Consider the following 16,558-nt stretch of genomic DNA (forward strand, 5'->3'; position numbering starts at 1 on the left):
TATGTCATTGAGTCCAACAATTTTTTCTTAAGTACTGCCCATGTATTAATGACCCATCTTTCTTCAAATTCTTTCTTCCATTGTATTCTAAGTCTGTGATAGTTTCCTGCTTTACAATTCCACATAAATTCTTTCAATTTTGATACCTGAACTTGCCTATTCATCCTCAAGTAAGGACTACATGGTCACCCTCACCCGTGTGTGTGTGTGTGTGTGTGTGTGTGTGTGTGTGTGTGTGTGTGTGTGTGTGTGTGTGTGTGTGTGTGTGTGTGTGTGTGTGTGTGTTTGGGGGGGGGGGGGTATGTCTTATCTCAGTCACAATCAGATCCTCTGATGCTATGACCAAATCCAAAATTCTTGATCCTTGTATTCTGCTTATATGTCATATGCTGCCTAAGACAATTGTTCCTCAAGAAATCCAAAAATTCAGTTCCCCTATTTTTTGCATGCTGTCTCCTTTGACGTGTTTATGTCCTGAAGAGACATAAAGAAACATCCAGGGAGTCAGAGACTCATCGAAGGAGTCTCCATACTACACACACCAGCTATCATACTTATTCTTGAATTCATTCACACTACTTGCACTCACAACATCCAAAGACAATCCATTCCAATCACGCACCCTCTGAGAGAAAAATCTAACCCTCACACCCTTCTTGGCAGCCTTCATTCTCAGCTTCCAAGAATACCCTCTCGTCCTTTCCCCACCCCTCCATAAATTGAAAAATTCTATCAATTGAAATCCTATGATGACCCTTCAGAAGTTTATAAGTCTCAATCATATCACCCCTCTTTCTCCTGTTTGCTAGTATGTGCAGTCTAGAAATTCTCAATCTGTCTTCATAATCAGTATTCCACAATCCTGATATCATTTTTAATACTCTCCTTTGTACTCTCTCCAATATATCAGAATCACAACAGAAACCAGGAGACCAGAACTGCGCACAGTAGTCCAAGTGAAGTCTCATCAAGGCCTTGTAAAGAGGCAAAATGACATCCTTATCTTTACATGTGAATTTTCATTTCAGCATTGCAATTATCTTTTGAGATGTATTTGCAATCTTTGCCACATGGTCCCTGAACTTCAACTTCCTATATACTAACACTCCAAGATCCCTAGCCTCATCAGTTTCGTCTAGCATAATCCCACCAGGAACCAGGGATAGAGTGATGTCAGGTAATTGGGGAGCACAGAGAGAAAGTATTAGAGGAGAGAGAGTGAGGGATGCATGTGAGCAATCGACGAACAGGGTGGTAAGAGGTTTAATGTATGGGGACTCAATGATATGTGGTGTGCAAGATAGGATGCTTGAGGAGTATTTGCCTGGAGGAACAATAGAAAGTATGGCTATGGCAATTAAGAGGTAGTGAAAGGGTGGATGATTGTGATGGTAGGAACAATCAGTGAATAGTCTGTTTTTCAATGTTTTTTAGTGCTTCGTTGTTTTCTGGAATACAAGTGTCCTTCAGTGGTTGTTTTTGAAGTTAGTTGTTGTCGCTATATTGTGTATATTGGTTACCGAGAAGACGGGGTCTGAATCGGATGCATAACAGTGGAAGACAAGACGAAGATAGCATAAGTTTTCATTATTTTGTTTTATTTTATTTATGTTTAGTATACATAAATGTTTTGTTTGTAATTGTTTGTACTTTTACTTATATAGTTATACTCCCTTATACTTATTTAGCGTTTAGTTGCGACACTATTTTTGACACTAATTAGCGATACTATTTTGAATAATGGTGGAAGTGGCAGTTGAAATTGCAAATGGTGTATCACCAAGTCCTCCCCCATTTAAGGACTCCATTTTGTGTGATATCATACAGGGTGTTGTAGCATGTGGGACTTGTGGAATGTATGTGTCCTGGCGATTGTGTATGTGGCAGGTGAGAGAAGAGGGAATACGTATATGCACAAAATGCAGGCAATGGAAAGAACTTGCTGAGTTAGAGATGATCATAACTGACCTCGTTGAGTCAAAGGCTCAGAAGAGGACACAATTGGTGTAAAGTGGATTGAGAAGAGGACACAATTTGGTGTAAAGTGGATGACAAACAATATTCAACAGGAACTGCATGCGAAAAAGAAGCTATGGAAGAGATATAAGGAGACAGGTGAAGAGAAGATGCATGAAGAATATAAGACACTAGCAAGGAGAGTAACTAGTATGGTAAGGAAGGCAAAACTGGAATATGAGAAGAGATTGGCCCTATGATCCAAAGAAACTCCTAGGGAATTTTTAGTTATATGGCCAGTAGGAGGAGAAATGACTGTGAAAGAATAACATTGTGGGATAAAAATGGGAATAGAGTGACTGATGCAGAGGACATAGTGGAATTGTTCAATGAACATTTTATTTGTGTATTTCATCCTGGAGGAGTACATTTTAATACTAGAGGGGATAGAGCATGTTCAAGGTTTAGAGGTGCAGGAGGAGAACGTGTTCCAAATACTGAGTACTCTGGATATCAATAAAGCATGGTACTGGATGGTATTTCACCACAAGTTTTGAGAGAATATGCTAAAGAACTGATACTCCTTTGACCTGGGTTTTCAATGAAAGTCTGGCAAAGGGGAAGGTGCCCAGAGAATGAAAGGAAGGTAAGATAGTGACATTGCAGACTGAAAGTATCTAATTATAGGCCAGTTTGTGTGTCATCAGTAGTTGTTCTGATCTTTGAGAAATTAGTGAGGGATTATATACAGCATTGGGAAGATCAGGGTAATGTTATCTGTGAGAGTCAACATGGATTTGTAAATGGGCACTCTTGTTTTAGTAATATGCTAGCCTTTTATGATAAAGTTACAAGAGCAGTAGATGAGGGGAAAGGCATATACTGCCATTTTCTTGGACTTAGCAAAGGCATTTCACAGAGTGCGACATAATAAGCTGATATTTAAGTAGCAGAACATGGGTCTAAATGTCAGGTTGGTCAACTGGATTCAGGATTGGCTCTCTGATAGGTATCAGAGAGTTGTGTATGGTGGAGCAGTTTCAAGGAGGCAGAGGTTTACAAGTGAGGTCCCACAGGGCTCGTTACTGGACCTTTAATGTTTAAGCTTTATATCAATGACATTATCAGTGGATTGCAGGGGGGATATTCCGTTGTTTGCAGATGATGCAAAGCTGGGAAGGGTTATTAGTAATAGTGCAGATGTGGGAGCCCTGCAAGAGGATTTGAATTAAGCTAGACAGATTGACAAATGAATTGGGGTATCGGTTTAATGCAGCAATATGTAAGGTGTTGAGGTTTGGGACACATCAATGGAACCCTGCATACTCTATTGGAGGAGCTATACTGGAGGAAGTAGGGAGACAAGAGTTCTGGAGTTGATGATTGATAGAAACCTGAAATTTATTGGACGTATTGCAAAGGTGGTGAAGGTAACACAGAGGATTGCTGCAATAATGAGAAGGACACTGACCTGCAGAGATAAAAGAGTTATCATTCCATTGTATAAGACTTTAATCAGACCCCACTTAGACTTTTGTTCTCAAATTTGATCCCCAGGATTTGAAGGGGATAAATTAACTGTTTAATAGGGTACAAATGCAGATAACAAATATGTTTTCAGGACTGTACAGTGTTAGTTATGAGGATCAGCTGAGGGAATGTGGACTGCAGAGTTTGGTGAATAGAAGAAGGAGAGGTGATATAATTGAGACTTTTAAACTGTTGAGAGGTGGTTACAGGGTTGACACCATAGAGTTCTTTCACTTGGTTGAACAGCGGGAAGGAGTGATGACAAGCCATCCCTGGAAGTTGCGAAAGGAAACTGTGAGCAAGAGGATGAGGAGTGGTTTCTGTGCATGGAGGGTGGTTGAACCATGGAATGTATTGCCTGATAGAGTTGTAGAGCGAGAACGGTCAATGAGTTGAAGGAGTGGTATGATAGACATTGTGTTTCCTGGGAGGGACCTCCCAAGATGAGTCTTGATAGGCTTTGTGTTTCTTTGGAAGGAGCTACTGCGATGAGTCTTTTGACTCCATGGAGGCCTGAATAATAATAATAATAATAATAATAATTTTCCCATGCACACAGTTCCATCCTATTCAAATCATTCTGCAAGTACTGCCGATCAGCAGCATTCTTGATTACGCTACTTATCTTTGCATCATCAGCAAATTGCTGTATGTCGCTTGTCAAATCCTTCCCAATATCATTAATGTACAGATTGAATAACAGTGGACCAAGCTTTGATCCTTGTGGTACACCACTTGTTACCTTAAACCTTGCAGACTCAGATCCTCTGTATATTGCTTTTTGATATCTGTCAATCAGCCATCCTTTTATCCATGCTAATATTGTATGACCCAAACCCATTTTCTCCAATTTATGCAACAGTCTACCATGCTGTATCCTGTTAAAAGCTTTAGCAAAATCCAAAAGTATCACAATATATCCATTTCCCCTTATATAGTTCAATGGTAACGTTGTTATGGAATGTGAGCAAGTTGCTAAAAATGACCTTCCCTTAGCAAACCCATGTTGTTCATTGCAAAGTAGAGTTTCACTGTCAACCCCCTTTCTGAATGCGGGCCCTAACCAATTTTTCCAAAATCTTCACCAGATCTCCTGAGATACTAATTTGTCAATAGTTAGATACATCAGTCTTTGCACCATCCTTACAATGGAATTACCATACGTTCCCTGTTCTGAGATTCATAATAAACAGCCTGGTGAAAGGAATGGCCAGTTCAGCTGAACACTCTTTTAGCACAAATGCTGATATTCCATCAGTCTCTATCGCTAAATTCTTATTCAATTTGTGCAACAGCTCTAATACCTCGGCCTCACACACCTGTGTTTCTTCATCTAGTAAAGAGGTAACATTGAGCTCAATGTTGCATTCACAAGGTTGACAGCTTTTAACAAAATGGGCACTCATTAACTGAACAACCTCTTCTGCATCTATGAAAGAATAATTCTTCTAAATCCAGAAGGCATGTAGAAGAATTATTTTTTCATATTCATTCTTTCTTTTACTTGCACCATATCAATATTATTCTTGTGGGTTGTCTTTAGCACGCACAAAAGTTGTCTTTGGCAGGTTTCTTTTCATACTGAGACTTTGCTTTCCATACAACAGTTATGACTATACCAACCTGCTGTTTATAACGTTCTTAACAGATAAACGTCATCCTTATGCAAATGGTATTTCTTGCACATTGTCCTTTTATTACGAATCTCTTGCTTAATAAGGTTACATATCCATTTGACTCCTACTCTATTTATTCTTCGAACTGTCTCTGGACACATTCTGATATCACATCATTTTTAAGTATTGTTTAAATGCTTCCCATGCACTGTTGGTATTCTTTCCATCCAGCAACCGATCCCATTCCACTGAACTCAGTTTACTCCTCAGTTGGTCATAATTTTCTGCTTTGTAGTTCAGCATGTAACCTTTTCTGAATGGAACATTCATAAACTTAGTCATTTCCCAAGTGAATACCTCATGATCACTGTCACCAACCACAGACAGAATAGTTACGTCTTTAACTGAAATGCCCTCTGACACTATTATCAAATCTAACACTGTTTGCCCTCGAATTCCTTCTGTCACATGCTGCTTGAGGAAGTGTCCTGCAACAGCTCAATAAATGCATTTTCATTCTTCTCATGAGATTCTACTGCTACCCCATCAATATTTAGATAATTAAAGTCTCTCATTATGATTACTCTTTTCATGCTCATCTTTTTTATTTGGTGATGCATTTCTTCATCACAAGCAACTGATCCACCAGGTCTGTAACAATACCCCACTATATAATTGATCTTGTTAGATTCCACTTCACACCAGATGGCTTCAAACTCATTGCCACATGAAATACTGTTAGCAGTAGTACTATAATCATAGGTCTCAACTCTAACTTGATTCAAGTCATCTGATATCATTAGCATCACACTCCCTGCTCTCCTGTCATCTCTAGCCTTCCTAAAAATAGTGTACCCTTGACAATCAATACCAGTTAGTAGGTCTGATTCTTATATCCAGGTCTCACTAATACCTACAATCTGAGGTCGCAGCATATTGACTAAAGCAGGGGTGGCCAACCTATGGCGCATATGCCAAAAGTGGCACATTGCATGACTAGAAGTGGCGCACTGAACCCCAGAGAAAAATTTTTAAAAATGTTGTATATGATTTATATATATATATATATATATAAACACACAATTAACCTACCACTGAATTCTAGAGCGCACACTTATTATACTTGTTTGATCTTGAAGCAACAGGCACCGGCAAATGCTGACATGTGTCGCCAGTTACTCAATCAGTTTACAGCTGACTCTCATCATAACGTTCAATGAACTTCTGATTCGATGTGAGTGAACAATTCTGTGTTTTCGAACTTATATGTTTTTATTAACAGTTCTTTAGGTTTAAGATAAGATTTCTGTTTTAATGAAGGCTTAATATAGTTGTGTAAATTTAAAAATAATTTTTTTCATTTTGAATGCGTATGTCAAGTTTTTGCCCGCTCCCCTAATTTGCTGATTACTGAAACCTGCAATTATTCAGTGTATTTGTATGTGTGTGTTTTTATGTTTTTTTATACAATATCTTTCCTTTTTATTTATGTATAGTAGGTTTATTCCTAAAATTTAACTAATCATCAGCAAAGCTTTCGTAATGAGGATGTTTGGGTTGTGTGTATGATTGCCAGCTGATCGACTGTTTTATGGCAGGAAGTGATCTCGTATTTCATATATTACAAGAGAGAGAGAGAGAGAGACGAAAACACTATGAAAAGTTATATATATAATATTTTTAAACTTATAGAACTGCATTAGGCCTTCATGAAAACAGGAATCTTATTTTAAACTTGTAGAACTGTTTTTGAATGTTCATAATGTTTAAAACCATAAAATAATTTAAATAAATTATTTAATAATAAGCTTTACTTTTTGAAATAATTTTTTTACAGTCAGTTACCCATTACTTTGCAAAAGAAAATGAGCAGAAGAAAAGCAGAAGGTGATAGCAAGCGCTTGTTTAATGAACTGTTGGAAAATTAGTTCTTATTTATTGCGGGTCCTTCAGAAAAACCATTGCACATTGTTTGTGAAAGTACTCTCTCAGATAATAGAAGACATGATCTTAACAGACACTGTAGAAAACATCAAGCTGAATTAGAAGAAAAACTGAAGTTAATTCCAGGGTCTGAGTTGCGGAAAGAATAGGTGGTTAAGAAAAAGGAAGAAATAAAAAAAGAGAAAATATATTTGTGAAACGAAGTTGTGAAAGTGTGGCAATGCTTGAGGCATCTTATGAAATTGTCTTTGTGTTGGCTAAAAAACACAAGCCTTTATCTGATGGAGAGGAATTTGTTAAGCCCTGTCTCGAAAAATTTGCAAAATGTCTTGGTAATAAGAATGTTGAAAGAAAAGTAAACCAAATTGCTCTGTCCAAGCAAACAATTACAAGATGCAAGAACTTTCCCATGATGTTCCTGAGCAATTAAAAGACCATTTTCATGCTTGTTCTTTCTTTTCTTTAGCCTTGGACGAATCCGCTGAGATATGTGATGTAGCCCAATTAAACATTTTTATAAGAGGAATTGATGGTAATTTTAACATCTTTGAAGAACTTATCGGTCTTGAGTCACTTCATGGAAAAACCAGAGGGTCAGACATATTTGACAAAGTAAAGTCGTGTCTAGAAAATCAACAACTAGATTCTAGCAAGCTCATCAATGTTTGCACTGATGGAGCACCGTCAATGATAGGTAGAGTTTCTGGGACTGTAACTTTACTTGAAAGGTTTTTAGGTCGTTCTCTACTAAAGTATCACTGTATTATACATGAAGAATCTCTGTGTGGAAAAACTCTAAATTTGAAGCATGTTATCATACCAGTTGTAAAGTGTATGAATAATATTAGAGCAATTTTCAGAGAATATTGTGAACTGCTAGATATAGAATATGGCGATCTTATCCTTCATTGTGAGGTGCGCTGTTCTCACCTCAGGCCAAGTTCTCAGTAGATTTTGGAGGCTGAAAGAAAGTGTTCGTAATTTTCCGGAAGAGAAGGATGAGCTGCATGAGGAAAAAGCCCTGTTGTGTGATGAGAAATGGCTATTTGATTTAGCATTTTTAGTTGATGTTACCAGCCACTTCAATGATCTAAATTTGAAACTGCAGGGCAAGAACAAATTGTTTCCTAGCTTAGTAAATGACATCAGTGCATTCAAAATGAAATTAAAACTGTTCATCTCCCAGTTAGAAAATGGGGATTTAAGTCAATTTCCACATTTAAAAGAACATAGTGAATCTGTTGAAGATAATGGCAACTTTACAGAATATACTGAGAAACTCAGATTATTGCAAGAGTCCTTTAACATTCGTTTTAGCGACTTTGCCGAAGAAGACTGCATACTTGCATTTATAAATCCCTTTTCACTTACTGAACAAAAAATCTTGACGATGCCTAGTAACATATAAATGGAACTTATTGATCTCAGAACCAATTCTTTATTGAAAATTAAATTTAATTAACTTCCATCACTCCCAGATGCTTCTGATATAATTAATTTCTGGCGATCATTGCCCTGTGAACATTTTCCAGAACTGAGAAAATTTGCTCAGCGTTATATCTGTCGTTTTGGAACTACATACAGATGCGAACAAGCATTTTCATAAATGAAAATGATAAAGAACAGACTACGATCGCGAACTGACTGATTCAAATTTGAAAAACTGTTTGATGCTTTCTGTAACTGATTTAACTCCAAACACTACAAGTTTAGCAAAAGCAAAGCAATTTCAAAACTCAATAAAATAATTAATGTTTATCTTGTCTTTATATGAAATCCTTTTATTTAAAACTGCTAAAAGTGTCTATATTACCATATATATAATAAATCATTTTATGCATAACTGTTAAATATATCCATATTACCATATTTTAAAAGCGCTGAAAAGTGGTATAAGTTTGTATGGCGCATCTTAACTAAAAAATGAAAAAATTGACGCATGAACTATAAAAGGTTGGCCACCCTTGGACTAAGGCAACAAACTCTATCCCTTTGTTTCTGATACTCCTAGCATTCGTGTGCAGATATAATAATCCACCTGCTTGGTCTTTTGTATTGTCTTGTCTGCACTGTGCCTGACACAGTTGGACAACTTGCAGATCTCTGTTCTCTAATTCCTTACACATGTAGACATCTTTGGGCACATTTGATGGGTCCGAACTTGACAAACACAAACCCAAAATCGTTCTATCGTCATCAACATTCCATGACAAAGCCCATTCGTGTCATTAACACAGTTCTATAACATTGTCGCTCTGACACTCACATTCACACCATTCCTCCCTTTATAATTTAGTTTCCCTGACTCTCTGTGTTAGGTCTCATACCAGTTATTAGTTATTCTAGACTCCTGATACCAAACGCATTCATGTGTAGGCTATTCTTCTTATACAAATCCAGTCTTCCGTCAAACTCACTCCACACATCCAAAAACTGATATCCATTCATTCTACACAACCTACACGTCAAATCGTTTGCCATCATTGCTCTTCTTCTTAATTCATTTTTATCATAGTGAGGTAAAATACTGACAATTTTCATTTTCTAACACTTTACTCTCTCGCTTCTTCCAACAACTCTCTCATTTCCTCTCTCATACTGAACTTATCGCCAGTTAAGTCATTTGTACCTACTACAACTATGATTTCATTTACTTTTCTTTTCTGTTTATAATTGCTTGCATTATATTTTTAATTTTTGCTCCAGGATAACTCGATGTTATGACTCGCTCTATAACTGCTCATCACCATTTATATCCAATGGGGAGAAATGGGGATAACTTTCCTGTCACAACACTCCACTAAACAGCTTGTCATATAAACATCAATATCACACCATATACTCTCAAAGGCATTGCTGTTATCTTCACTGTGATTCTGCACCCTGAGAGTGCACAGTTCATCTATCATGAGTAACAGTTCACTACCATGTTTATGCTTCCTATCTTGCTGAAATTTGCTATACCCTTCAATTTCTATCCCTGTTGGAATATCCTCCTCAGTTAACAACTTTCACTGATACTGACAATCTTTGGAGAGACTGAGTCAATCAATGCTATGTACTCATTCCCTTTATTTCTAATGCTCCTAGCATTTATATACTAGTATTTTTATAGCCATTATTGCTCTCCTCATAATCCACTTAACTCTGTAATATGGTGTACCCCCCCCTCATTTCTTAAGCCACTATCCCCACGTGAGACCATCGCTGCAACATTCAAGTGTCCAGTTCTAGTTTCTCTGCCCTGATACACTCACTTGTTCAAAAAATAACAGTCTCTCCAAATGCCTGCACCCCTCCGTATTCAAATGTAATTCATCTCTTGCATATAACTCTCTTCTATCTTCAAACATACTCCATACATCCACATATTCCAGACCTATTTTCCTACACATTCTAGCTATTATTACATTTGTTATTACTGCTCTTTTTCTCCATTCTGCATTATCATACCAGAGCAACACGCTCACTATCTTTCCTAGGACGCATTTCTGCTCACTATCTCTAACATCAACCTCAAATCTTGCACTACATGATTCACACTACCTCTCAGATATCATTTGTCCCAACATTACTGTCATATCCTCCACATTCTGACCCCTCTTTACCACTCTACTCTGTATGCCCTGAAATCATCAAATCTCCATACATAATGCTCCAAATAGATTCATTCATCCTCTCACTGACATCCCCAACTCTTACAGCTTCCAGTCTCTCTCTCTCTCTCTCTCTCCCTCCCTCCCTCCCTCCCTCCCTCTCATAATATCTCTATCCCTTGCTTCCACACTCGCTTGACTTTCTGCAATTTTCTCTCTTCCATTCTCTTGCCTCCCTCTCTCAATTGTTCTCTGATGTCTTGCTTATACACTCTCTCAACTTTCTGCAATTTCCACTTTTCCCGTTTCTCTGATGCCATTCTCTTACACTTACTCTCATTTTTCTTGCACTAGCTAACCTTTCTATCCTCCTGATATCTTCATTCACCATCCCCAACTCAGTCTGCATTCCTTCACGCTCCATTCTCAGCAGTTCAATTTCTCTCTCTCTCTACATCCTACTTTCAATTTACATTGAACTTATAAGAAATAATAATAATGAACAATAATAATATTTTTAAATATCAAAATTCTCCTATTTAATTTATTTCAGATTGCAAAAGAAGATAAACAATTAGAAGCTGTTGTAGAAAGAAATGGTGATAACTTTTCTGTTGGAGAAAGGCAGCTGTTATGTCTTGCAAGGACCCTTATAAGGAAAAACAAAGTGAGTAAACAATTATGCACTTTTAAACAAGTAATTGTATTTGACCTCCTTACATAGGTTTTTTTCAAAATTAGTAAAAAAAAAAAATAAAAAAAAAGTTCTAACAAGAAAGTCCAATTTTCTTGCTGAAGAGTTTGTAATGCTATGAGTACACATAATAAACTATTAATGTAATGTGAAAAATTAATATTTACAAATATGATTACCTAACCACGGTAGTATCCAACTGGTTTAATCTATCTGTCAAATGGTAGCAGGTGTGCATAATATCACAGCAGATCAAAAAAGTGACATGGTTTTGATTGCTGATCCAAATAATTTGAGCCAACAGGCTTCATTTCGGCGATATACACATTAATTAAATTAAGGGGATATTAGATCCCACATTGTTTTGAAACCGAATACGAAATTCAAAGATTGGAATCAGAGAGTTTCATGCCAAATATAGAGTATAAAAAACTATAAAAGTATCGTCGAATACTAGCGTGAGCTAAATGCAAGTAGTCCTAGAACGTAGTACAAACATGGGCAATTCGTTGCAAAGATGGGTAAAGTTCTGATCGCTATTCTTGATATTTTCCATAATGTAAAAACACATTTCCTAGGAAATGTATGCTGTTATTACATTATGGTGGGAGGTCACTACCCAGACCGGTTTCAGTCTTTATTGAGGCTTCATCAGTGAGTAGCTAGACCAAATTAATACCAAAGGGTATAGCGACAAGAACTTATATACTCTGCTATACGAGTTGTCCAAAAGGTGAACCCATTAAGTTACTTAAATATAAAGAGCCAATAATAATAAAAATATATATAATTATAGCAGAGTATATAAGTTCTTTTTGCTATACCCTTTGGTATTAATTTGGTCTAGCTACTCACTGATGAAGCCTCAATAAAAGCTGAAACTGGTCTGGGTAGTGACCTCCCACCATAATGTAATAACAGCATACATTTCCTAGGAAATGTGTTTTTACATTATCGAAAATACCAAGAATAGCGATCAGAACTTTACCCATCTTTGCAACGAGTTGCCCGTGTTTGTACTACGTTCTAGGACTACTTGCATTTAGCTCACGCTAGTATTCGCCGATACTTTTATAGTTTTTTATACTATATTCGGCATGAAACTCTCTGATTCCAATCTTTGAGTTTCGTATTCAGTTTTAAAACAATGTGGGATCTAATATCCCCTTAATTTAATTAATGTAACTTTATACTTTATTATTATATGATAGACTTTGCGTTTCTTAGGAGGGGACCTCCCACGATGAGTCTTTTGACTCCATGGAGGCCTGAATAATAATAATAATAATAATTATTGGTATATATAATAATTGGTAACTTTATACTTCATACTTTATTATTATTGGTCAGGTAACTGCATGAAGTTTGAAGTTTCATCATAGGAGATTCCATTACCTTTGTGCCACCTATTGTAATAACTGAAATGTTTAATTATTGAAATGTTTTAGCAATATGCTAGCCTTTTATAATAAAGTTACAAGAGCATTAGATGAGGAAAAGACATATACTGACTTATTAGATATATGAAGAGCCAAAGGCTTCAATTCGGTGACTTCAACAAGTCATATGTCACCGAATTGAAGCCTTTGGCTCTTCATATATCTAATAATTTATTAGGACACCTCTCGGCAATACTCATAAAAGGGTTGTAAGTTCTGTTCGCTACAAACTTGGTATTAACTAGGTCTAGCTACTCACTGATGAGACCTCAATAAAGGTTGAAACCGGTCTGGGTAGTGACCTTCTCTCATAATGTAGAACAGTAATACAGCTCCTAGGAGCTAAGTTCACATTATGGGTAAATATCAAGAATAGTGATCGGAGCTTGCTCGACCTTTGACATGAGTTACCTCAGCTTGCACTGCCTCAAAGGTCAGTTGCTACAGTATCTAGATATTTGCTTACACTTGGAATCGCCGAACTTTATATAGTTTCTACTATATTCAGCATGAAACTCTTTGAGTTTCTTATTCGGCTAAGAAACAATATCAGATGTAATATCCCTTAACTTAAACTGAACATATATTGACATTTTCCTAGACTTAGCAAAGGAATTTGACAGGGTGCCACATGATAAGCTGATATTCAAGTTGCAGCATGGGTCTGGATGTCAGATTGGTCAACTGGATTCAGGATTTCTGTCCAATAGGTATCAGAGAGTTGTGTATGGTGGAGCAATATCAAAGAGGCAGAAGGTTACAAGTGGGGTTCCCCAGGGCTCAGTACTGGGACCTATATTGTTATCATCATCATCATCATCATCAAATTCCTGCTATGTACCCTCAAGGGGTGTACAGGATATGATAGTACTACATGAAAAATTTACATCGTTATTAATTTCCTATCTACAAATTTCCTCCAAATCAGTCTGTTACTTGTCAAGACTCCAACATTCTCAGATCTTATATTTCTATCGTCTAATGCACTTTGTACCGTATCAATCCACCTATATCTTGGTCTTCCTCTGGGTCGTTTTGCTGCCAACCTGGTAGAGAACATTTGTTTTGCTAATCTTTCCTCGCCCATTCTGTTTAAGTGACCATACCACCTGAGATTAGCTCTGCTAACGCATTCCTGGATGATGACAATGTCGAGTTCTTTCCTAATATCCTCGTTTTTAATATGATATTGCCATTGATGCCATCTGTTCACGCCTCTAATCTTTCTCAGGACTCTCATATCTGTTGTCTCTAGTCTTTCGTCGAGTGTTTTACTTCTGACCCAGCTCTCAGATCCATAAGTTAAAACTGGTTTGAACGTCTTCTATACAGCTAATTTAGTGTTCCGACTAATTTCTCTCTTATTCGATATGAATTTATTCAATTGACTTCCTACTATACCAGCTTTATTGATTCTGTTGTTTATTTCCATATTTAATTTACCATCTTCACTAAAAATCATGCCTAAGTAGCTGAAATTTTTACTTGTTCCACAGTTTCTCCATTCACAATGCAGTTGACATTTTCGACGATTCTGCGAATTTTCATTGTCTTTGTCTTTTTATTGCTGACCTTCATGCAATATCTATTACAACAGTTATTCAATTTATTCAGGAATCTTGCAGACTCATAGTGGATTTATTTAGAAGTATAACATCATCCGAATAAAGCAAAGAGCTGACATTAACATGTCCAATTTTGATATCATGTTTAATACCACTTTCCTTCATAATGTGATCCATATAGATAATGAATAACAGACGGGATAATGTACTTCCTTCAGTTCTAACTGCTGACTTACAACTCAAATAAAGACTAAGTATTGCTTAATATAATGCCCCATTGATACCATATAACTGCAGCGTATTGAATAGCTTCTCTCTTGGCACCTTGTCATATGCCTTTTCCAAATCGACAAAACTTAAATACAGATCTTTGTTATATTCCCATGCTTTCTCGACTATTTGTCGTAAAGTGAAAATCTGATCCTGACAGCCTCTATTTGGCCTGAATCCAGCTTGTTCTTCACCAAGCTTTTCTTCCGCAATTCTTCTCAACCGTTTCTCAAGTATACTCGCATAGATCTTGCCAGGAACACTCTTCTTCTTCTACAGCTTCTCCCACTTAAGTGGGGTCACTGTTTGTTATGAGTCTCCTCCAGACCTTCCTGTCTTGGGCTGTCACCACATCCAAGTTCTTCATCTTCAAGTCCTCTTCTACCAGCTCCCTCCATCTCTTCTTTGGCCGCCCACGCTTCTGCCTTCCCTGCACATCCATCTGCATGACCCTTCTTCCCACATATTCGTCCTCCCTCCTCATCACATGACCAAACCATCTCAACCTTGCCTCCTGTTATTTTCGCTCCTAAGTTCGTAACTTTCACTGTTCCCCTGACATAGTCATTTCTCAGATGTTCCTTTCTGGTCACACCGCACATCCACCTAAGCATTCTCATCTCTGCTACTTCCATCCTGCTGATGTTATTTTTCCTCAGAGCCACAGTTTCTATAGCATATGGCATAGCTGGCCTCACTACTGTCCTATAAATTTTGCCTTTCAGATTGATCGGCACCCTCTTATCGCATAACACTCCAGCCATCTCCCTCCAGTTTCTCCAACCCGCTTGTATCCTGCATCCCACTTCCTTCTCAGCTCCTCCATCTTCTTCCACTGTTGAACTAAAGTATCTAAAGTCTCTCACCTTCCTGATGACATTTCCTTCCAGCTCCAGATCTGTCTCCTGGCCACCGCCCGCTGCGCAACACATATACTCTGTCTTACTTCTGCTCAGTCTCATACCTCTCTCTCTTCCAGTACTTTTCTCCATCTTTCCAGTTTAGTTTCCGCTTCTTCTCTTGAATCTACACACAGCAAGATGTCATCTGCATACAACATTGTCCAAGGTGCATCTTCACTCACCACCTCCATCACAATATTAAACAGAAACGGACTTAATGCTGACCCTTGATGCAAGCCAACTGTTACTTGAAAACTTTCTGTCTGTCCCAAACAGGTCCGAACACTTGTCTTCACATTTCTGTACATTTCCTGCACCAACCTGACATATTTCTATTGCACCTTCTCCCTCAGACACCTCCAGACTTCTTCCCTTGTTACTCTATCGTATGCTTTCTCCAGATCAATAAATATCAGATGTAGCTCCCTTTGTTTCTCTCGATATTTTTCCATCATCTGTCGTAACCCAAAGATAGCATCTGTTGTTGATCTACCAGGCATGAAGCCAAATTGTTCCTTTGCAATCTCCACCTCCTCCCTCAATCTACCATCAAGAACCCTTTCTAGAATCTTCATTGTGTGGGAAATCAACTTTATTCCTCTGTAATTTTTACAGTCTTGTGCATCCCCTTTACCCTTGTAGATGCGAACTCTCCCTCCTTTCCTCGGGTATATTTTCCTGTTGGCAAACTTTCATCAACAGGTCCCACAGCAGGTCAATTCCCTCTTCCCCCAGTGCCTTCCATGCCTCCACTGAAATTCTGTCAGGGGCCACCGCTTTTCCATTCCTCATCCTCTTCATGGCCTCCGTCACTTCCATTCTACTGATGTTCTGCACCATCCCCTCAGAAGGCTGCCCATCTCCTCTGTGAGTCCTTGCATTTTCCTCATTCAAAAGTCCCTCAAAGTATATTTTCCATCTGTTTCTAATGTCCACATCCCTCCATAATACTCTTCCTTCAGCATCTTTGATCTGCCTCACATGTAAGATGTCCTTAGCTGCTTTATTTCTACATTTCGCTAGTTGGTAAATTTTTCTCTGTCCTT

General features: G+C 37.7%; 1 protein-coding gene across 1 annotated transcript in view; it reads left to right on the plus strand.

Annotated features, from left to right (window-relative positions):
* LOC150092881 (ATP-binding cassette sub-family C member 5-like) overlaps positions 1-16,558 on the plus strand; it is a 708,254-nt gene that overhangs the window by 650,191 nt on the left and 41,505 nt on the right. Inside the window, exon 26 of the mRNA XM_090414097.1 lies at positions 11,196-11,309. Coding sequence (XP_090270223.1) covers positions 11,196-11,309 — 114 coding nt within the window. The remainder of the gene's footprint in view (positions 1-11,195; positions 11,310-16,558) is intronic.

This window comes from Typopeltis vanoorti, chromosome 24 (assembly GCF_054136105.1).
Source record: "Typopeltis vanoorti isolate ZY-2024b chromosome 24, IOZ_Tvanoo_1.0, whole genome shotgun sequence".
Lineage (NCBI taxonomy): Eukaryota > Metazoa > Arthropoda > Arachnida > Uropygi > Thelyphonidae > Typopeltis > Typopeltis vanoorti.